Below are 22,736 nucleotides of genomic sequence, written 5' to 3'. Positions count from 1 at the left end.
AGCCAACAGCTGAGAGAGGTTTAGGAAGATTACAGGTGATAACGAAAGCTTGGTGCAATGCATTACCTGCATGGCCCTCGCTCTGTGGGAAGTGTATGTGTTTCCAAGAGTTCCTGGAGTTTTTGCAGTTGGGTGACTGCATCTAGGAAGTCACAAGGCTGGTCGGCCTGGGTGGGGCCCAGTGTGCGTAAGTGAGATTGGAGTTTCTGCAGAACTCTGAGCAGGTAATTGCAGAAATGATGGTGGTTTTCAGGAACTGCTGAAAATACATTTCAGGTTGACACTTTAACAAGTGGAAGATGTCAATAAATAGTAATGACTGGTAGAAATGAGCAGTTCATTAACTGATGATGAGGTTAAATATCCCAGTCAATGGAGATTGGACCCAACACCTACAGAACTGCTGTCTTCTCTGAGCATGCTGTAGAGTTTGCAAGAATTTGTAAAATTCTATAGTTTGATGTAGAATCAAAAAAATTTTAAAGCTAATTGAGCTTTTTCATCAGAACTGCAATACATGTGAACTGTAAGTACCCAGAAAGCACAGACTATATTCAGGAATCCATAAATTGCATACTCTCACCATTCCACTGAAGAAAAAGAATGACAAGTTTCAATAGCTCCTGACAAAACAGATGAAATATAGGGATCTGATACACAGGACATTGGGGGGGGGTTCCTTAATCTTTCACTTTGTGAGACCAGATTTATTGTCTCAAAAGCCATCAGAGTGATCAAAGCTATCAGCTCTACATGGGAAGCTAAAGGAGATTAAAACAAGCAGAAGGTGGTATCATGCCTGTTGGTTATGCTGAGAGGTAAGAATGAGTAACAAACAGATGTGCAAGAAGTGGGAGGCAGACAAAAAGGTTAGTTACTGAAACCAACTGAACTTTACCATTTTCCCAGTAGGGTCCTGCCTGCTGGTGAGAACCTTGACCCTCTAAGTGAGAACAAATGAGGCTGGAGAAAAGTTTCACCAGCTGGTTAATGTTGTAAGAACTCCATGAAGACTGTTCACACTCTGAGAGTAGGTACGTATTTCTCCTGAGCAGGAATCCCACAGTTTCCTTTAATTCCTGAATATAGAATCAAGATAAGAAAAGTCAGTTTTACATTGAAATCCGGACTGGTAGCAATTATACATGGTAATAAGGCTGCTTCTCTACTTGGAGGGACATATGCTCAGTGCAAAGTCCCTCAAGTTGTCACTTTCTCTCTACTTTTTCAGAAAGAAGTCACCTCACAGTAGCCCCCAGAACTAGTTTTATGAGAGAATCTAGAATGAAAGAAGAAGGGACAGTCTGATCAAACATCAAAAACACGACAGCAGTACAGTCTGCACTCACATCAGCCCTCAGAACACGTCATAATCGAGAAAAAACCAGAGGCGTGATGATGACGTCTCAGGACAGGAATTAGAGAGAAGCTACTGGAGAAAAGGATCCTTGGGAGCCTTGCAGGAGATCCTTCCAACCAGTTTTTTCCACTATGTTGGGGAGGGGAGCATGACTTACCTGTAAAATGTGATACCAAGCTTACCTCAGCTACCTCTGTGAGAGGGAGAGGCTCAAAAGAAGCACCTGAGGGGCAGGAGGCCTGGATGGGAGGAAAGAATGGCAGAGGTTCCTGTGACTGAATCAACGGGAAAAGCTGCCCAATCACGACATTGATGGGGAAAAGGATGACGGCGCTTTGGACACTGATGAGCAGTTCAGACCAGGTCACGGCAAGGGGACCCACTGAAAGAAAAGCATGATGTCAGCTCTCATCCACAACAATTCAGATCATCCTCCAGCTCATTCCTCTCCCAGGTTTAAGGATTTATCTAGAGATTAAACTATGATGATCTAAGGATAGTAAGTTACCATGGCAGGAAAGATGCTGATGTGTCCCTAAGGCTGCTTCCTTTGTTAGTGAATGAGATCAGTGAGAAGATGGGCATTCTAATGTTAGAGTAGATGAGCATCCGCATTTAATAGCAGAATTAAGTGAGTGTTTGAATGTCAGGGCAGCAAAGGAAAAACGAAGGCACATCGTGATTCTGCTTCTCACCCTGGAAGTAGGGAGGGTGGAGCACAGTAAAAGGACTACATGCCACAAACAGCACACATCAGAGCTCCCTCCCACCTTGCACATCTCTCTTGGCAGTGGTGTCGTTTATCTTCCAGAACATAATATTGATGACCATGTTGCAGAGAAGGAGGGTCACGCAGCAGGTGAGCCGCTGGACTCTTGTAAACTGGTTCCAGGGATGTCGAGTTGCGACTGAGAGCCACAGATAATCCTGGGTGAACTTTTCTACAATCATGGAGGAGAACAGGTGTCTAACAAGATAAATTAGAACAGGAAAGCCATGAGATTTCCTTCTGAAAGTGCCCTGGACTTTTGACGTGGTTTGCCTGGCAAATAATAATTGATGTAACTTATATTTAATTTATATTGCATGGGATTCTAAAATTAAAAACTTGCTTCAGCTTCATAAGAGTTTTGATAAATCTTTCAGTCTTTGAAAGTGCATTAAGCTTCTAGTCACGATAGTTCGTTAAATTGGCACTTTGAGCACCTTCTCTACTCCAAAAGGAACTATAAATACAGTATAAAAAGCAGGAACCCAAACACTGGCTGGGGCTTAACAAAATAAACATCTCTGAGGAAGAGAAATGGAATGACAAACAAGGTGGTAGGTGGGGAAGAAGTCACAGGGTTCTGGGTCCCAGGTCTCGAAGAAAGTTATGCTCGAGTCAAAGTCTGATTCCCGTGGTAACTGATGGGAAAGGGAGAGCAAAGCCAGCCTTGCTGCCTGAAGCCCGGGATGAGGCTGGAGCTCATGGAAGGGTACCGCAGAACGAAAAACCGCCGCAGGGCTATACGTTTAAAGGTAGGGAGGCAGGTGAAGATGAACAGCCCCATGACCAGGAATTGAGCCAAGAGATCCACCTCATGACAAGATCTGTGAGAGACCTGGTTTCAGTCATTTCATTCAGGAACAGGAGCTCCAAAATAGTATAATGTAGTAAGACCTAGTTCTAGACTAGAGGTGTGAAGGGGTGGGTGAAAATGGCAAGAGAACTACTAGTCAGAGATGAGTGTGGGGACAGAGAGATGGGGTGTGGGGAGGGAGGGAGAGAGAGAGAGATTTAACAATAAGACCACTCAAAATGAACATACAACCCCCAATTCCTTAACATGTAAAGAAACCTAAAACTAAGAAAGGCAGCCAACACCATCAATAATTCAGTCCAGAAGAAATTAATTTTGTGGGACAGTCTGACAAAGACTAAGTATTTCAGGTTGCTCATAGATACAAGTAGGGGAATAATGTTCACTTAAAAAGAATAAAAAATCATGAAAAACACAGAAAATAAATTAGACATCTTGAAACTGAAAAATATGGTCATCAAAACAAAAGAATTAGGAGGTAGGGGCATGGCTGAAGAGAAAACTAGTGAACTGAAATGCAGTATGAAAGAATTCACCCAGAATACACCACAGAGATGAAAAAAGAAGGTAAATAGGCAAGAGTGGCTTAAAACACGGAGGATGGTTGGAGAGGCTCCAACATACAGTAAAGGAATGTCAGAGGAGCAATGTTTTCAGAAATGACATCTGAGAACTTCTCCTAAGTGAAGGCATGATTCTGCATACCAAAAGTACCTTTTATGTTATGTGTATTTTACCACAAAAAAAAATTTTAAGTACATTCTGAGTACCAAACAGGATAAAAAAGTAAATCCACAGTGAAAAGAATTATGGTAAAATGTAGAACATCAAGGATAAAGAGAAAATATTAAAAAGAAAAAAGGCAATATACTTTAGAACAATAACAGCTAGACTGACAGAAGACTGACGTAACATCAGAGGCAGTGTTGGAGGGCAATTCCCCGTGACTGCTTCACGTTTAGGCATTAATAAACGTTTTGCTCCTGCACTATTTTTTCGGGTATCTTTGTATAACCAGACAGCCCTGAAAAGACAGAGACAGTACCTCTCTTTGGAGACATTTTATTTACATTTCCAGATTGTAAGGATGGAGACATTCTCGGGTAATATAGAAATGCCTTCTTCTCACCCCTTGAGAGACTTGCTTACATTTCAGGCTAATAGAGGTAATTTCTCACTCTACAAGGGAGGACAGGTAGGTTTTCTAGCAGCTGGTATATCAGATCAGTCTCTCCTAGTCCTGGGGTTTCTCTTTTGTAATACATCTCCCTGCACGTGCAGCTAACACCTGGCTCTCATCACATCACCCTGTTGAAACTGGGCTTCTGGGAAGTGACACAAAATGTTGTTCTGGCTGCAACTATTGCTACGAGTAGTAAATTGTCTAAATCCATTTGAGTCAGTGAAAATGGTGGAGTAAAGACCTTTGAAAATTCTGTCCTCCATAAAAGCAATGATAAAACTTCTTTCAAAAAGCCAGAATCAAAATGTTAAGAACTCAGATAAATAACCAAAGGTTTGTAGTAACTTTTGAGTGTTTACTCAAGAAAAATGGCTAAGTATCTGTAAGAACAGTGAATTTTTGGCATTTTAACTTGCCCTAGACCCATCTCTTTTTCTCTACCTCCATGGTTGAAACCTTGAAAACCAACAGCCTTTAATCATAGTGAAACCCAGCAGCCTGGCAGTCACTAGACAGGGCAGAATAGGGTTGGAGCTCCTCAAAGCCTCCTTCCCAGAGAACTGTCATTATCTGATCTATCTGGTAGTTCCCTGGAAAACCCCACTTGCAAAGCTGTCCTTATTTGACCTGATTAGGGGCTCACCCAGTGAAAAATTCTTTTTGCCCGAGGGTACTTCCAAAATTATTCAGAGGCAATTATCTAACTTCACAGCTGCATGATACGGTAGGCAAACAACAGGCTAACCAAAAAGCTTAAAAGAAAAAGCTGAAAAATGAGAAGTCAATAGGGGCTCTGAAAAGTTCTGACAGAGCTCTGGGCATCTAGAAGGCCACGTGAATGCTGGGTGCGTGCTCAGGAAATACCTAAGGCGGCCCTGTGCTTTCACCCCTGGATGACCTGCCGGAAGTGAAGGCTAAAGCAGGGTTGTCAACCACCGCAGGGTGTTGAAGGCACGGCTCAACATGCACACAAAACCCCTCAGCAGAGACTGGGACACTTACTAGTTCCTGGCACTTAAATCTATCTGGTTATTAGCTTCAGTTTTCACACATGACAAAGTATACAGATTTTACAGAATTAGTTCAAAACAGCTACTAAAGGACAACAAATACTGGGGGAAAGGAAGGAAATCTGATCTCCAGATTGGCCACATTCTATTTAAAGTGTCGGGTTTTCAACAGATCACAAGACATGAAAGAAACAAAGTATCTCACACCCCTCCCCACAGTCAGATTGATGCTGAGGAAGCCAACACACTGCATTTACTAGAAAAAGACTTGCAATCAGCTATTTTAAATACATTCAAAGAACTAAAGGAAGCCATGTCAAAGAACTAAAGGAAAGTAAGTGAGAATGCTATCTTGCCAAAATAGAGAATATCAATGAAGATACAGAAATTCCTTTAAAAAATAAATAGGAAGTCTGCAGTTGAAATGAAAAATTCACTAGAGAGGTTCAATAGCAGAAGAAAGAAGCAGCAAACTTGAAGATAGGTCCGTTGAAATTATCCAGTCTAGGAACAGAAAGAAAGAAGAATGAAGAAAATGAACAGAGCCTCAGAAACATGTAGAACACCATCACTCCTCGACAGTACCTAAAGGAAAAGAGCTCCTTCTTTGAGACGGGTGAGAAGACCCGGTCACGCTCACAGTCTCCAAGGTCCATGGCCAGCCAACAATTGCACAGGAAATGCCACTTCCTTTTACCTGCGATGTCACTGACAATTACCTGGTTTATATACCTGTAGTAAAATAAAGACAGTCATGTTAGGAAGGTGGGCGTGAATCAGTTGCTGTAATAAGAAGTAATCTTTTGGAAGCAATCTAAATGTCCATCGATGAATGAATGGATAAAGAAAATGTGGTATATATCTATATATACATAACACACACACGCACAATGGAGTATCATTCAGCCATAAAAAAGAACAAAATCTTGCCATTTGTGACAATGTGGATAGAGGATATGCTAAGTGAAATAAGTCAGACAAAGCAAATACCATATGATCTCACTTACATGTAGAACGTAAAAACAAAGCAAAACAAAACACAAATAAAAAACAAACCAAAAAAAGCTCATAGATTGAATAGATTAGTGGTTGCCAGAGGTGGGGGGTTGGTGGGGGTGAGCTGGGTGAAGGGAGTCAAAAAGTACAAACTTCCAGTTGAAAAATAAACAAGTCACGGGGATATAATGTACAACATGGTGACTATCGTTAGTAATACTTGCATATTTGAAAGTTGCTAAGTCAGTAAAAGTTATCAGCGCAAGAAAAAAGTTATCTAACTATGTATGGTGATGTTGTTAAGTAGACTTGTGGTGGTGATCATTTCACAATATATATAAATATTGAATCACTATGTTATAGACCTGAAACTAATGTAAAGTTGTATGTCAATTATACCTCAATAAAAATAGATAAAGAAGTCATCTTGCATTGACCGTGAGTGTCCAAGTAAATGGATTGTTTCATCGTGGGGCAAGAACTAAAGAAAGAAACCCGAGCCAATCCCTCTTTTTTCTTCCCAACATCTAAGGGAGTTCATATAGCAAACCCCGAATGCAGACTTCTAGAGCCTAGACTAGTTCAGTGCATGTTTATATTCTTTAAGTTTCCTTATTCCACAGGTGACAGTGCCCCGCCACCTCTGTAAGAATCCCACCTGCCTGTCTTTCATCACCAGGGTCCGAGGGGGTGGATCCAGAGGGTGCCGGGGGAGTAGTCTTTAATGTTTACATTAATGACTTATATTTAGGTCTGTGGCTGCTTCTTCTTTTTTAAAACTTTACAGAGCTTTAATTATGTCACTTTTTTAAAAAAATGGACTTCCTAATTACAGGACCTCGTGCATACTAGGCATGTGCTCTACCACTGAGCTATTACCCTCCTGCCTGTGGCTTCGTCTTGACCTCAGAGCCATAGTCCCTGAAATTTCATTCTCTTTCCAACTACAGTGTTTCATCACGTGCCTACCTTCTCCCTTAACTTCGACTGTCAAGAAACTTGTTCTTGGGAACATCCACTTGTTCAGCTTGTTTGACTTCATCCTGCATGGAGTCAGCTAACCTTCTCCTTTACTGTAAATGTGCTACTTCCCCGAGAGTCTGTATTTAATGTTGTAAAACCATTCAAATCTCTCTGGTCAAAATCCTTGTTTAATCTTTTAAAAAGTTATTTTCTGGGTGAGGAGTACAGATTCCTGTAAAGCTAAACTATTTCTGGGACTCTTATTGAGGGAGTTTATAAAATCACAGGTGACTAAGTTGCACCTGATTTAAGCTTAGCTACCGTTAGAGCTTTCACTTAAGTATAAAAAAGAGAAAATATTCATTTTCTGATTGGTGAGAAACTAGTCATGGGCTTTGTGTGCTTCTAGTGTAACTTTTAGTCTCTTATTCTTTCATACATGAGAAACCGAAGAGAATCTACTGCATGTGTTAGAAAAATCTAGTTGAGGCATTCACGATGATCAGCAGAAAGGTATAGAAAGCATTGACATTCACTAAGAAAAAATGCTGGCAGGCTGTTTTTCATGGCGGGTTAGTTCTTTTGCTTTTTTGTGTTTTTCAAGTTTTGTGTAATAAAATATCTATTACTTTTGCAGTTAAAAAAAGAAATAAATGGTGACTACAGAAGAGCTTTAAACTAAGCTGATATGAAGCTCTAGAGGTGAATAGGTAACTCTAAGAATTTAATTAACAGAAATTTACTGTTACAATATTGACTGTAATTACTTATTGTAACAAATATCTACTGAGTCCTCTATAATTTTGGCACTGCATGAGCTGTTGAGGACACAAATATGAATAAGACAGCATCTCCATGAGGAGCATAAAGTCATTATGAGTTTAAAAAGTAATAGTTTAACTAAAGACTACCTACAAAATTAGGATTGATATAAACCAATGATAAGAATTAGTAAGAAAAGTAGAAAATATTACATAGGTGTGAATTTGTCTCCTCTAAGAGAATTATCTATTTAAATTTTAAAATGTTCTTCTAGTAATTATAAAATACAAATTTATTGTTAAAAATTTTGGACATACTTAAAAGTACCCAGAAGGAAAACTTAGAAATTCATAATCCTACTACCCAGAGATAACTATAATAATTTAGTATATATATAACTCTAGACCATTTCCTATATATAGACTTTTTTTTAAAAAAAATCAACTTTGTTTTGGTATAATTTACATATGATAAAAGACATCATTTATTTAAAAAAATTTTTTTACTTCTTATGCCAGCTTTAAAAAGGCACTCATTTAAAATGTACAGACTATACTTCAATAAAAAATATATACTAAAAACGTACACTTCAATGCATTTAACAAATGTATGCACTTGTGTAATAAGCACCGTGATCATCAAGGTATTACCCTAAAAAGTTCCGCTGTGCCCCCTTCCAGTCAGCCCACCTCAGGCTCACTCTTGGCTCCAGGTGACCACTGATCTGCCTTCTGTGTCTACAGACTAATTTGCCTTTTTTAGAATTTCATGTATGTGGAAACACATGGGATGCATTCTTTTGTATCTGGCTTAATTTGCTCAGCAAAATGTTTTCTGAGATTCATCCACATTACTGTGCATATCGGTAAGTGGCTCTTTTTTCTTGTAAATAGTATTTCGCTGAATGAACATACTAACGTGTTTATTCATTCACCTGATGGACATTTGCGTTGTCTTCCAATTTGAGGCTATGATTCATAAAGCTGCTATGAACACATGTGTATAAGTCTTGGAATGGACATATGTTTTCATTTACCTTAACTAGAGTGGAAGTTCTGGGTCATGTAGCAAGTGTATGTTTAACTTTACAAGAAACTGCCAAACTGTTCTCCAGCGTGGCTGCACCACTTCACATCCCACCAGCGGTGTGTGAGAGCTCTGACTGTTCCCCATCCTCACCCAGTCTTGGTTTTTCCCTTAGACGTTTTTTTTCAAATTGAAGTAGAGTCCTTAGACTTTATAACTTTAGTCATCCTGGTGGGTGTTCAGTACTCTCTCACTGTGGTTTTACCTCGCATTTCCTGATGACTAATGATGCTGAGTGTCTTTTCTAGTGCTTATTATTCACCTTTGTAACTGAAAGTGGAATGGTAGTATACAAACTGGTAGATACCTGAACACAATGGAAGCAGCGGGCAAATTCTCAGGCTCTCCTGTCCTCATGGTTGGTGTATCCAGCTTAGCAGGGAAGGGCTTCTCTTGCTAACAATTTTAGGCAGCCTGCGAACTCTTCTTAGGTGGGCATTATTTACAGCAGCTGATTCGTTTGAGGACCTAGGCCTAAGATATTTGACTTCATTCCCTTCTCTTTTCCTAATCCCAACAGACCAATAATCGTCACCCTTAATTTTTATCATCTACTTTCTCCAACGACTTCTCCTAGTTCTCAGATGCTGCTGAAGGAAGACGCGGAATCATATGAACCGAGCACAATCAGGTGCACATAATCATCCCTGACCATTTCCCTCCCTAACTCCGAGGGCGAATCCCACACCATAATTCCAGCCTTTTCCCTCTCCTCAAGCTCTTCCTTTTGACCCAAAGCATATTCAGTATACAGCGGTTTATTAAATTTACTCCTTAAAGGTCTTTTTCTCAGTTAGAGATATTTTTAATTTATTGTACTTTGGGGCAATATTTCTTCATCATTATTTGCTGTTCACAATCACGACAATATTTAATGGAAAAAATAAAACATCTATCATTCTGCCATCCATAAAAAATCATATTGTTAATTTCCCATATTTCTTTCTAGGGTTTCTTCTTTGTAGACAGCTTTGAAATTAAAATTTAACAATCATTTGTTATTATTTGGCCCAAAGCATTATGGTTATTTATCGCACTGGCAGGCAGGTCTTTCCCCAGAATGCTAAAGATCCACAGAGAAGAAACAACAGGCCAGTCTGTTACTTACCAAGAAGGGCTGACGCCAGAATTGTCATGCCAGAGCCGAAGGCTGTGCAATTCCCCTAGAGAAGACGGAGTGCCCAGGAGGAAGACATCCAGTCCCCCTCGTTCAAAGACTGCCTTCTGGGAGTCACAGAGGTGATGGGGCTTGCTCCGTCCCTCTGATCCATAAAGGGTGATAACCACCTGAAATGTGGCAAGGAAAGATAAAATACAGGAAGTTATAACAGGATTCTTTGCATTTATCCCCAAGGAGACAGATGAAGACAGAAAAAACTGCACTGAGATGAAGTCTTGGGATCTTAACCAAGCGGTGAGGGCTCTTCAGATGTAGTTTAGAACTAGGAAAGATCACTCTCTGGGATCCTCGTAAAGGGACGACAGGACACCGGGATACCACCAAGTCAGAGTGCATCTCGCGTGCCAGAAGGCACCAAGCAATGAGTGAAGAACACTGATTTCAGTTACCTTAGCTGTGGTAGCAGCCCTTCTTCGATAGCCCGTGGAGACCTCAATGAGGTAGTGAAATTGAGAGCTGGGGTCATTATCAGCCAGGACAGTGACCTTCACCTGCAGGAAAAGTCAGAACCGAGAAAACTGGCAGGTCTTCAAGCAGTACAGACCCCTGCCCCCTCCAGCTAGAAACAGGATGACGCACCGCGGCAGCTTTGGCGACTCTGCGGTGAGCAAGGGTGAGGTGTGGGCAGAAGATAAACAGGTAAGTGTGGAAAGCAGGCAGTGGGGACTGAGAGTCCAGGGTTTATGTCTTTAAAATGAAATATTCACAGAATCATTTAGTCCGGTGTTGGGCCTCTAAATCTTTCCACCTACTTCCACTCCTAACCACTGGAAGGGTTACCGGATTACATACAGGAAAATCAGTTAAACTTGCATTTCAGATAATGAATAATTTGGGGGCATGCTTATACTAAAAATGCATTCACTGTTTATTTGAAATTCAAATTTAACTGGTATTCTGTATTTTTATTTCCTAAAACTGGTAACTCTACATGCACAGCAATAAAGAAATGGACATTTTGTGTATTCCAGAATTTCCACTTGTATAACATAAGAATAAGAAAGATATAGAGAAGAAACTAGAAAAAAGCTGTCAAAGAATTTTTGTTTCAAAAAAAAAATTCCTTCCAGATTTCTTATATATTGCAGTCACATTAAAATTATAACTTCACTTACAAATAATGTTCATAGCCAATGTGTAAAGTGAGATAAACTTGCATTTGATTATAGTTTAGTGCTCTAGGTGTTTTCTTTTGGGTTATTCCAGACCTAAATGAATCATATGAGGGTTCTGCCTCAGCTAAAAGAAAAAAGTGGAGATAAAGACTTAAGTTCCTGCACATTGGGCCTTGAGACAGTAGATATGAAGAGAAACAAGAGAAGTTCCACTTGAATTTTTACACTTCTAGTACCATGCTACCTGCCTCTTTTGATGGAGTTTTTTTTTTTTTTCATCTTGTTCAACATACTCAAGACAAAGTGGTAAAGCTTTTAGAATGAAAGTGTCATCACCTTCTGCATGTCTGTTTGGTCCTTTCTCCAAGCCCACACGAATGTGAACATATAGAATCCTAAAAGGCTGGCCAGCAGTGACACCCCGACTGGGTTCCTGGTCACTCGAAGGAACAGCTCAACCGTGTCTTCGATGTTCACCGTCCGAGGCACAATGAAGAATTCGCTGCCAAAGTAGGTCAGGTGGTTACAGAGACACTGTGTCCTCAAAAGTGTGCTCTGTGGCCCGACCTGGAAGGAGAGTCAAGACCCTGATTCTAACTGACAGGAGTGCTAAGGAAGGGACACATAAAACATAAACACGGCAATTTACAGATGGAAAAGAAGAATCGATCACGTATCCTCAGCTGCTGCTAGTGTAAACCGGGACGACCAATGTGCACAACAATTTGGCAACATCTAGTAAAACTGAGGAGGCACAAACTCCTTGAATCCTGCAATTCCAGTCTGAATGTAGACCCTGTGGGGACTTTGCACATGTGCACAAGGAAATGTGAAACAGGATGTCTCTGTCAGCACTGTTGGTAACTGTGAAAAATCAGAACAACCTATATGTCCAGTAACAACAGACCACACAAACAAGCAAGTACATAAGTAGAGGCAAACTGATGGACTACTATGCAGCAGGTAAAATGAATGCATTGGAGCTAGACAGAGCGACCTGGATAGCAAAGCAATTTAAAGAAGGATGTAACAGTGCCATTTACACAGAGACTAAAAGTGTGCAAATTGCCACTCATGTATCCATGCTTGTCAGTCTCCCTCACTGAAGAGTAGGCTCATGGGGACACTGTCTTGTCCATCACTAGTTCCTGGATGTGGGCCTGGCATGTAGAAGATGCTCAATACATAACTTGCTGAAAAAACAAATACACATACCAGATTCCCAACAGTGGTTACCCTTTGGTGAGAGGGAGCAAATGAGATTGGCAAGGGGTACGTGGAGGGCTGTGAGTACTCCCCAGTGTTTTATTGTTTTTAAAAATCCAAGCTAAATTGAGCAAAACACAAACTTTTTAATAAAACTGACTGGTGCATTTAATGTTTATATTATATCATTCCCTATAACTGTCCATATGTTATAACATTTCTTCATTAAAAAAGATCTTTTAAAATGTCACTAAGTAAACGAATGGAAGGTACGAATTCCATGTTTGAGTTTGCAGATGAAAAGCCTAAAATATGGTCATTATGACTGATTTCTTTCCACAAGGTTAAGCTCTGGCTGCCCAGTCAGTATTCAGCCCTTGGAGGAATTCTCATCCTGAACTCTGAGCTCTCTTCCCTTCCTGGAGTCCAAGCACGACAAAGGCTTCAAGGAGGCAGGAAATGTCCTGATGCCTTCTGCAATCAGTGGGTCACTGCTAGAGAGGAGAAAAGCTCCCCGCCTTGCCTCGCCACTTTGCTACGCCGTGGGGTTTCCCTGCCGAGCAGCACTGCCTTCACCCGGAAGCCAGTCAGGAAGACAGAATCAGGCCCTGCCCGGATTTACTGCAACAGAATCTGCATTTTCACAAGCTCTCAGTTTGAGGGTTTGCATGAATGATGCAGAAGCCTTCCAGGGCACCCTCTTCCCTTCTGTTCTCAATCTGGATGACACTTTCTCAAGTCTTTTAAAAACAGCCTCATGATTTCCAGACTCTTATGGTACATTCTTTGTGCAAACTAACCAGGACTTAAATCAGGCAGGATCTCACAGGATCACTAATGTAAAAATGAATAGCGCCCTTTTTAAGGGGTCAGACCCCTGGAACCAGGCAGTAATTACAATAGTGACTGTCTGTCCCCACCTAGCCTGGAATGTACATGAAGCTGCTAGCTTATTTTTAAGGACAAAAGTTCTCTTTATTTAGCAGGAGGTTTGTCACAATTTACCTGCCACATATTTAATAGTTGTGGAATTTAACAGCTTCCGTGCACTGTTTTTCTTATTTTATGTAGTATTGTCAGATTCTCCCTGGACTAACGTTTGGGAAAGAAATGACAAACTTAAAGCACATACCTGCTCCTAAGAGACTCTCTCTCCAGGCCCATGACACACACACACACACACACACACACACATACACACACACACACACACACACACACACACGCCCTCTCCCTCTCCCAGGCTGACAGAGTTCCCTTCTGATGACTTTCCTTTCTGGGCCACCCTGAACCAGAGGACGGAGGCACTGGGTTGAAAGGCAGCTGAGGTAGGAGAGGGGAAGGGGCACAGCTTCTGACCTGGCACCCGCTGCTCCTCCACGTGTCGCTGTGGCTGTCCCAGAAGTAACACTGGGTGGCAGCAGTAACCACCCAGAACAGGGTGGGTGTCCGCTGAGCACCCGCCTTGCTTTTATTCACCACAGCTGTCACATAGTAGGTGCCGACCCCAAACCGCAGGCTCTCCGGAGTCAGCACCCACGTGTACGCCTCGTCTGAGAAAAAAGAGTGCTTAGTGGCATTGCAAATGGGACAAAAATACCACAAGAACCTTTGGTCTTCTTCTATTATCATTGTTTTATTTTACAAAATGATAAGCTTGGAGTCACAAGTGGTTTTGAAGAAAATGACCAATGATACAATCTGGGGCTCTGGATTACTCCTGTTCCAGTTAAAAAAAAAAATCACATGCTTTTGATAGAGACTTAGGTCTAATGGATTAGAATGTATTATGAGTTTTAGAAAATGAAATAGTCATATGCCAAAATGAGTAGCTAGAAGACCTAGGTAACAAAGGAAACCCAAGGGCAATGGATGAAAGGGCAGGAACAGAGTGGTTCCTGGGCCAGAGCCCTGGTCTGCACCTAATCAGTCTAGTCACCTCATCTTTCAAACACCAAGTCTGGACCCAAGGATCTCTAAGATCCCTTCCAGCTCCAAATGACATGGTACTATGCCCAAGATCCGTAAGAATGGAGTGCATGTTCTGAACCAGGAAAGAGCCTGTGGGTAGCAGACAGAACTTGTAGCTGGCAGCCCAGCAGTGAGAGCTGTTGTCTCAGCTGCTTTGTTTAAGAGGAAGAAGCACTTAATAAAGATGCGAGAGCTAGAAAAATCTCCTTCAATACAGGAAGACTGTCACGAAGGGACAGTCTTTATCCATTCCGATTATTTTCCCAACATTTTTTTAATGCAAAAGGGGAGTGCTTTATTAAGACTTTTCAGTACTGCATTTAACATTTGTAATCAGAGAATATGTTTGTGGGTCAAAAGTAAATGTAGGCACTATTGATATGTCTCAGAAATTCTTAATTTTTCTAGATCACAATGCAGTCACTCTGATCTTGTCCCAAGACTTACTGAGATTAGAAATAAAGTTGAAATATACAATATATTGCATATATATTTAACTATGATATATAAAGTTGGAAATATACACAACCTATTGTGCTAGAACTATTCTCCAGGGAGTCTCGACATTACGAAAAATTTCAACCACACAGAAAGTTGAGAGAATTTTACAGTGAACGCCCATATTGTCACTCACCAGATTCTACAGCTAACATTTTACTACATTTGCTTTATCACATACATATCCTTCTATCCATTCCACAATCCATCTTATTAAAAACTGCATTTCATGGTCACATAGATCTATACAAGTGATAAGCTTACATAGAACTAAATACTCACACACACGAGTGCTTGCAAAACTGGTGAAATCTGAATAAGACAAATGCATTGTGTCAATGTCACTTCGCAGCTGTGACCCTGCACTATAGTTATGCAAGATGTTACCACTGGGGAAACTGGGTGAAAGGTATGTAAGATCTGTTCTACTTTCTACAACTGCAAGTGAATCAACAATTATCTCAAAATAAAAAGTTAAAAGAAGAGGCAAACATACACTTCTAGGTGTCTGACATCTGGGTGGGGTTTACCTTTCTGCGACACCTTATCCTTTGGCAAGGTGATGTTCAGGTGGGAGCACGTGTGGTTAGGCTGGTACTGGAAGCCCAGGTAGAGTGTCATTAAGAGGGGACTTTCAGGCGCTACGTGCACTATCAGGGATTTCTCCAGGGAAGTGACGTTTACCATGATAATAAAATGGTCTGTGCTCACGTTGAGGTTGGTGGGATGGGTTTCCATGCTCTCATTTCTCCAGAGTGTGATCTAGAATAAGAGACAGTTCATCAGTCTTCAATTGTAAGATGGCCCATCCATTGCTGCTTTTCAGTCATCTTTTCAGTAATAATGGAACGGAACTGCCTAGGTCTTCCTCTTTGAATGTCAGTAGGGAACAGAGTGCCAGGGGTTAAGGGAGAGTATATAGTCTAACACCTAAAACACCTAAGGGTAAGGTAGATCTCTTTGTAGGAGTTCCTAAGTAATGACGTGAATAATGAAACAATGACATGCCCACAAATCCAACATGATCTCCTTCAAGTGTTGCATTCCTTCCATCCTATTCTCCAGGAATCCCTATTCCCTTCTATTTTATTCCCTAATAATCAAGTTATACCTCGAAATCTTCCATTAAATCATGGACTTGGAGCAATTTATGATTAGAGCTTAGTAACACACTTCCGATGCTTCCAACAATCTTCTTGTTATCAAAATCTCTGAAAGGATTGAAAGCTAGTCCTGTTACCTAGAGACAAGAAAACGCTAGTTTTATCAACTATTGAAATATTTATAAACAACACCCTAGGAAGAAGGTGTCAGAGACCATAAAGTAAATGCTGGGATTTTCCCCTTGCTGGTAGCTCAAATGAAATAGTTTTCCTTACAGCATCATACAAGGAAAAATTAATGAAAGATGAGTCATTTACTTGTGACCCTCAGAATTCTTTTTTTTTTTTTACATCTTTATACTTCATTTTACTAGGAAGTAAGAATTCTGCTCCACAGGATAAGACAACAATCTTACTTCTATTTGTTAGATACTTGCTGAAAGAAATTCAACATACCCATATCCTTAGGTTGGTATATTGAGTCAATGATTATTCAGATATTTCCAGCTTTGTATAAATTGCGAAGAGTTGAGATCAATTCAAATCATAACCCAGAAACTCAGTTAAATCTATGTCTATTTAATGCTCCCAACCTCTACAGTGGGTCATTTTTAAGAGGTCTCTGTTCCTGCCAGTGTGAAACAGAAATTAATGGAACACAACCTTCTTTCATTTGGTCCAGTCAGCTTACACCTTTATGATGCATTCCTTTTACCCAAATGCCTACAGCCATCAAATCCCATTTTCACGCCGATCAGAATGAACTTCACACTCACTTGGACGCTGACTCCTGGGTGTTTATTCAGGAGCTCCTCCAAGGCAGACACTGACGGAAAGCCTAACCTCACAGGTGCTGGGGAACCAAGGGTGTAAGAGCTCCGAGGTAAAGTTGATATGTTTTGTCTAATGAGAAAAAAGGTAAATGGAAATCAGTTTCTGCGTGTTCTCTAAAGGTCAAAAGCCTAAAACGAAACTCTCCCCTCTCCTTCCTGCTGCTACCTGCTCAGCATCAGAGTAGCAGCGGAAGAGGTCAGAGTCACTGCAGACTCGGAGCACCGGTTCTGCGGTAGAAATGCTTCCTGGATCCTCCCAAGGCTCAGCAAGGACATTTTCAGTATATTTTCCACCTGCGTTTAGAAGGAAATATTGTGTGACTTGAGTAACCTCAGTGTACTGCGTTAGTGAAATAATGTTTTGAGAGAGTCGGGAAGGGGACAAGGATCTTGACAGTGATGTAATGAAGGGTGACATTGACTGGAAGGACCCATGGACTAAATCATTGCAGTCTGGCTAAGGACTCGTCATCCTTTATATCAAATCCGAGGGTCACCCAAGGAAGTATTTCTTTGCCCCGTGATATAAGCTGCCCTCGATCTGCTTATGATAAATGTTTTTTTTTAAAATAGCTTTATTGCAATCAAACTCACATATACAATTTACCCACTGACAGTATACAATTCAATGGTTTTTGTTTGTTTTGTTTGTTTTTAGTATATTCACAGGGTTGTGCAGCTGTCTTCACGATCAAATTAGAACATTTCATCTTCCCTAAAATAAACCCAGAATCCAGTAGCATTCACCTTCCACTCTCCTGTCCCCACCTCCAGCCCTAGGCAACTACTAATCTACATTCTGTATCAACAGATTTCCTCTTCTGGACAGTTCATATAAATGGAATCATAATCACAGTCTTTTCATGTCTGGTTCCTTCATTCAGCATGATGTTTTCAAGGTTCATCCACATTGTAGCATGTATCAATACTTCATTCTTTTTTGTTGCTGAACAATATTCCATCATGAGGACCTACCACATTTTATTTATCCACTCATCACATCATGGACATTTGCACTGTTTCCACTTTTTGGCTGTCTGGCTATTTGAATAATGCTGCTATGAACATGAACGTACAAGTTTTTGTGTGGGCATATGTGGGTATATACCAAGAAGCAGAATTGCTAGGCCTCACGGTACTTCTATTTTCAGCATCTTAAAGAACTGTCAAACTGTTTTCTGAAGTGACTGCATCATTTTGCAATCCAACAATATATGAGGATTCCAACTTCTCTGCCTCCTTGTCCACACTCATTATTGTTTGTCTTTTTGGATCTGAAATGGTATCTCACTGGGGTTTGATTGGTATTTCCCTAGTGACTAATGATGTTGAACAACTTTCCAGGTGAATATAATTTACTGTATACCAGACACTTTACTGAATTCCTTTCACTGGCTTTCAGCACTAGGTAGAGAGGAAGGCCCCAGAGCAGGCTTCACAGAATGGTCTCCTCGGTGCGGCCTGCTCAGCTGGATTCTCTCTGGGTCTAGGGAGAGGCTGCGTGATGCCTGGCCTGGTCGAGATTAAAATGTTTCTAAGCAGAGTTGGCCACTGGCATGCACCGTACCTACCTGTTCAATGTCATGCTTGGATCTTCGCTGACTTGCTTCAGCAGCTTTCACAGCGTTGCTGAGGGCGTGAAAGAGGCAGACGGTTACGGGCATTCCGGAGTCCAGGCTGCTGCTGCTCTTCAGCAGCTGTTCATTCAGGTAAACAAGGGAATCCATGACGCTGACCTGGAATTTTAGAAAGCAGACACATACCCCTGAGCCGCTTATGGTCATTTAAAATCTGTGTTCTCATAAGGAGTTCTGTGTTCTTTATGCATTTCAAATGCATTTTTTTTTACAAGAAGCAATATAACAATTTGGCAGAGAAGGAAAAGATTGTTATGCGTTACCCATGGGGAGGATGTGTATTTCAGGTTATTCTAAGGAACTTACATGACCCTTTTTGAGAGGTAAGTAGATCAAATATCTAATTAACAAAACTAAGCTAAAAAAAGGAATGCTGAGGGAAAGAGCAACCCTGACTGAAATACTGAGTAGACCACCCCATTATACTTAGGGGCTTAAAAGTATTCGAGATAGACTTAAAAGGGAGATCGAGGAGGATTTTTAAATGAAGCAGAAAACACCAGTTCTCCCTTCAGTGGGTTGTTTGCAAGTAAAACAAATCAAGTAAGCAGGTAAAGCCAGTTGACAGATATTTACCAAATATCCACTGTTTCTGTTTTGAAATGTTATTTATTTTTGTAGTTATATTTATTAAAAACCACTTCAAAGTAAAAGATGCAACAAAGTTACAAAGACATGGACACAAAATATTTGCAACATATATAACAAAAAGTTAACATCAATGATAAATAAAGCTCTCTTACAAACAAATAAGAAAATGACAAAAAAAAAACAAACCCACAGGGGAAAAATGAATGAAGGACATACAGAAGCAATTCAGAGGAGAAAAAAAAAAGGCCAATAAATATATAAAATGATGTCCAACTTCCTTAGTGATCAATAAAATGCTTTTCTTTCTTTTCTTGCCTTTGACATTGGCAAAAGCAAGAGTATGAGGAAGTGGTTGCTGGGAATGTAAAATAAAAGGATAATTCTGTCATCTATTGAACACTTAGAAGCCCATCAATTCTATTTCCAGCACTCTATCTCACAGAAATATCTGCATTAAGTACTCAAAGATGTAGGTACATGGATGTTCACGGATATGCTATTTGCAGGAGTAAACATATGAAAAATACCCAAATGGACATTAAGAATAGGGTGTTCATTTCTGTGGCCTGCCATGAAAAGATATCCATGACACAGTATTAAGTGAAAAAATCAAGGGGCAGAAAAAATTCTATCCTTTAACCCCATTTTTATTAATACAGAACAACAAACTTGTACATACACAGAAAAATGTCTGGAAGGTTCTGCACAGCAAACTAAGAATAAACTAACAACAGTGACTACATAAGAGGATGGGACTTGCCAGAAGGACCAAGACGGTGAGGGCTTCTGCTTTTTACTTGATATGCTTTTGTGCTGATTTTGGAATAACAAGCATGCATTACTTCTATACTTAAAAAGTCCAAATGAACCAACCCAGACTGCATCTCTATGCTTACTGCAGAATATCTGAGAATACAGGAAATGGAAAAAAGAAAGTTAAAAGTCTCAATAATCCTACCACCTTATTTTACTAAAGTATAAGGAGTAGAACAAGGCATGAATAATTATGGAGAAGTAACACTGGCAAGTGTGGTTGCAAGAAGTGAAAACACTGCCAGGGACAGATTTCTGATGCCTGTCTCAAGGATGCCTTTCTCTGTCTACCACAAGAAGAGGATCTACTTTTGTCTCCCATGATTTCTCCAAACAAATGTATCAGAAAGGTAGGAACCTGATAAATAAACAAAAGAAAATAAACAGCGTATCTGAGAATGTCACTACGGATCAATCTATTCACAATCTTCAGATCTGAAGGTACAAATACACCTGCTAATATTTAAGCTGAGTCTTCACAAAGTAGTTTTATCATGCTGACTTCTGCACGGGGCACAATCTCCAGCGGGTATATTTTCTATTTGATTATTCTTTTTATTTTTTTCACTTTCCTCTTCCTCGAAGCTTTTCCCTCCCAATCACCCTCTGCTTACCTGAGATGACTCAGAAAATCTTGGGATAAAGGCTGCCAGGTTCTGGAGGACCTCACAAGCTTGCTGTAGTTTGTCGTGAGCTTGCAAACCACGAATTACTTTGCTGAAGTTCCGTGTTATCTCATCTATGGCCTATGGGGAACAAAAGATTTTGTCAAAATTGTTCATATAAAATTATTGCACATTAGTAGTTTGAGACTTCTATTCAGAAATATGTTTATCCTCTCAGGTTTCTCACTCTGCTTATTTCTCTCAATTTAAGAGTTCATGTTCAAGAAGTAAGTACTTGAAATACCACATGGCAGGAGGTGGGAGGTAGAAACCTAGAACAGTGAACATGGTCCCAGAATTTAAGAGGCTATTGTTTTTTGAATGGGAAGTCCAGCCCTGAGATAATTTCGGTTTACACCAACAACTTGGTCCATTTCCAAAGAACAGCCCACTTATAGCTTAATTCAGTAAATCTTTATTAATGCTTCCTGTGTGCTACTAGGCTTAGGAGACAGAGCCGTTAAAGTCAGTTACGGCCCTGCCCTCATGGACCATACAATCGAACAGGGTTATTCCTGATTCCCAGGTTGTAGGAGGTTGGATCATTCACAGGGTGATCATAGAATTGACGACCACCTGATTTTGGTTTTATACTTTGGGACTGAGGTATAAATAGCAGGAATGAAAATATAAGTGAGACACAGTTGCCATCCAACTGGATGTCTGCCAATGGAGGGCAGGTCGTATTTAATGCCATTCCAGCTCTAGCCTGGAAAGTCACTGAAAATCACTTATTTGATATTTTAGAGCAGAATTGGAAACCTGGCCTGAATCATGGCAAATCTTACCATTTACTTAGCTTTTCTTTATTGTCTCTTAATAAAACTTTATAGTTGTCTCCATAGAAGTTTTGCACATTTTTGGTGAGATGTACTCCTAGGTACTTGGCTATTATATCTTCTTTTTTTAATCTAATCTTCTGAGTGAGCTGTAAAAACACTATTAGCTTTAGTATACTGACCTGGTATTCAGCCATATTGCTAAATTCTCTTAATATTTCTAGTCATTTATCTGTAGACTTTTTTTTTTTTTTGGTTAGTCTACACTTCTCTCTTTGTTTAAGGAAAACGAAACACTCTTTGTTTAAACTACTGTTGGTCAGCTTCTCTCTGGGAGAACACAATGCTAACAGAGACAACAGTGCACATCTAGTTTCCATTACCACTGAAAGCAGACCCAGAGTAAACACGGTTATTCTTCAGCAGGGAAACGTTAGCTTGTATGTAAGTAAGGCTGGTGTTAAAAAAACTGGGGAGAAGCAGGATGATTTTTTTTCATCAGCGTGGTCACAATGACTTTTTTTTTCTTTTTAAGTTTGTGGGGAAAATGGAAGGACAAAAGGAGAGATGAGATGGTGAGTAGGAGGAGTCTTCAGAAGGGTTTGCTGCTGCTGAAAAAGTGGGGCAGGCCAACAAAACTTCTTCTTCATCCAAAGCACTAAATAAAGTATCAGTAAGTAATAACAGTAAGACATTAAATCCTGAAATGGGTATAAAATATATGTGGAATTGTGCAGTAGTTTCATGGGCTCATTTTGTTTTTGCTTTTAATTGGGATACAAGCTTGTCTCTTAGGGGAGGAAAGCATTTCCGTTCTTCCTTTCTAGGGACTTTGGCTCGTCTAATAATTAAACTAATTAACAGGAGAAAAACAAATTTAACCATGTACGTGTGGGAGTCCCAAAGACGTGAGGCTCAAAGACAGGCTGTTGAGGTTACATGCCCACTGTGAGCTAAGGAGAAGGGGGTACGGGTCTGAGACGCCTACGGAGAGGAAGGCAGTCCTCAGGAAGATGGGAAGAGCAGATAAGTGTTCAGTAAACAAATGTTTGCCACGCCATGCGGAGCAGTCTTTCTAATGTAAAGAAAGCTATCTTTGATAATAGCTCTCTTCCTGGTGCAAGCTCCCTCCCTAGTTTCTTATAGGCTGTTAAGGGGGAGGTAAAAAGCTTATCCCGAGTCTGCCGGGCCTTAATTGCCTTCAACTGAAGACAACTGCAATTCAATTCAATTGTTTTTGGTTTGAAATAATCCAGCCAAAGTGGCACATTCTGGAGCAGCCTGCCCTGAACCCCATGATCCATCAGGCGTTCTCAGATTCTGCTTAGGTAAAGGGTGAATGAGGCTCTTTCTTAGCATCACTATTCTTGACACACCATCCTCACAGAAGGAAAGAATAAAA

At 40.4% G+C, this 22,736-nt stretch overlaps 1 protein-coding gene across 1 annotated transcript in view; it reads right to left on the bottom strand.

Moving 5' to 3' along the window:
- Window positions 1–22,736, bottom strand: part of PKD1L3 (polycystin 1 like 3, transient receptor potential channel interacting) — a 65,763-nt gene that overhangs the window by 32,855 nt on the left and 10,172 nt on the right. Inside the window, 15 exon segments of the mRNA XM_072967657.1 lie at window positions 67–259; window positions 899–1,079; window positions 1,543–1,742; window positions 2,131–2,327; window positions 5,722–5,868; window positions 10,052–10,230; window positions 10,513–10,614; window positions 11,575–11,805; window positions 13,804–13,997; window positions 15,444–15,675; window positions 16,025–16,153; window positions 16,793–16,919; window positions 17,016–17,143; window positions 18,421–18,585; window positions 20,505–20,636. Of these exon segments, the coding sequence (XP_072823758.1) occupies window positions 67–259; window positions 899–1,079; window positions 1,543–1,742; window positions 2,131–2,327; window positions 5,722–5,868; window positions 10,052–10,230; window positions 10,513–10,614; window positions 11,575–11,805; window positions 13,804–13,997; window positions 15,444–15,675; window positions 16,025–16,153; window positions 16,793–16,919; window positions 17,016–17,143; window positions 18,421–18,585; window positions 20,505–20,636 (2,537 nt within the window).

The sequence above is a fragment of the Vicugna pacos genome, chromosome 9 (assembly GCF_048564905.1).
Source record: "Vicugna pacos chromosome 9, VicPac4, whole genome shotgun sequence".
Taxonomy (NCBI): Eukaryota; Metazoa; Chordata; class Mammalia; order Artiodactyla; family Camelidae; genus Vicugna; species Vicugna pacos.
This window is presented reverse-complemented; position numbering and strand designations above follow the sequence as displayed.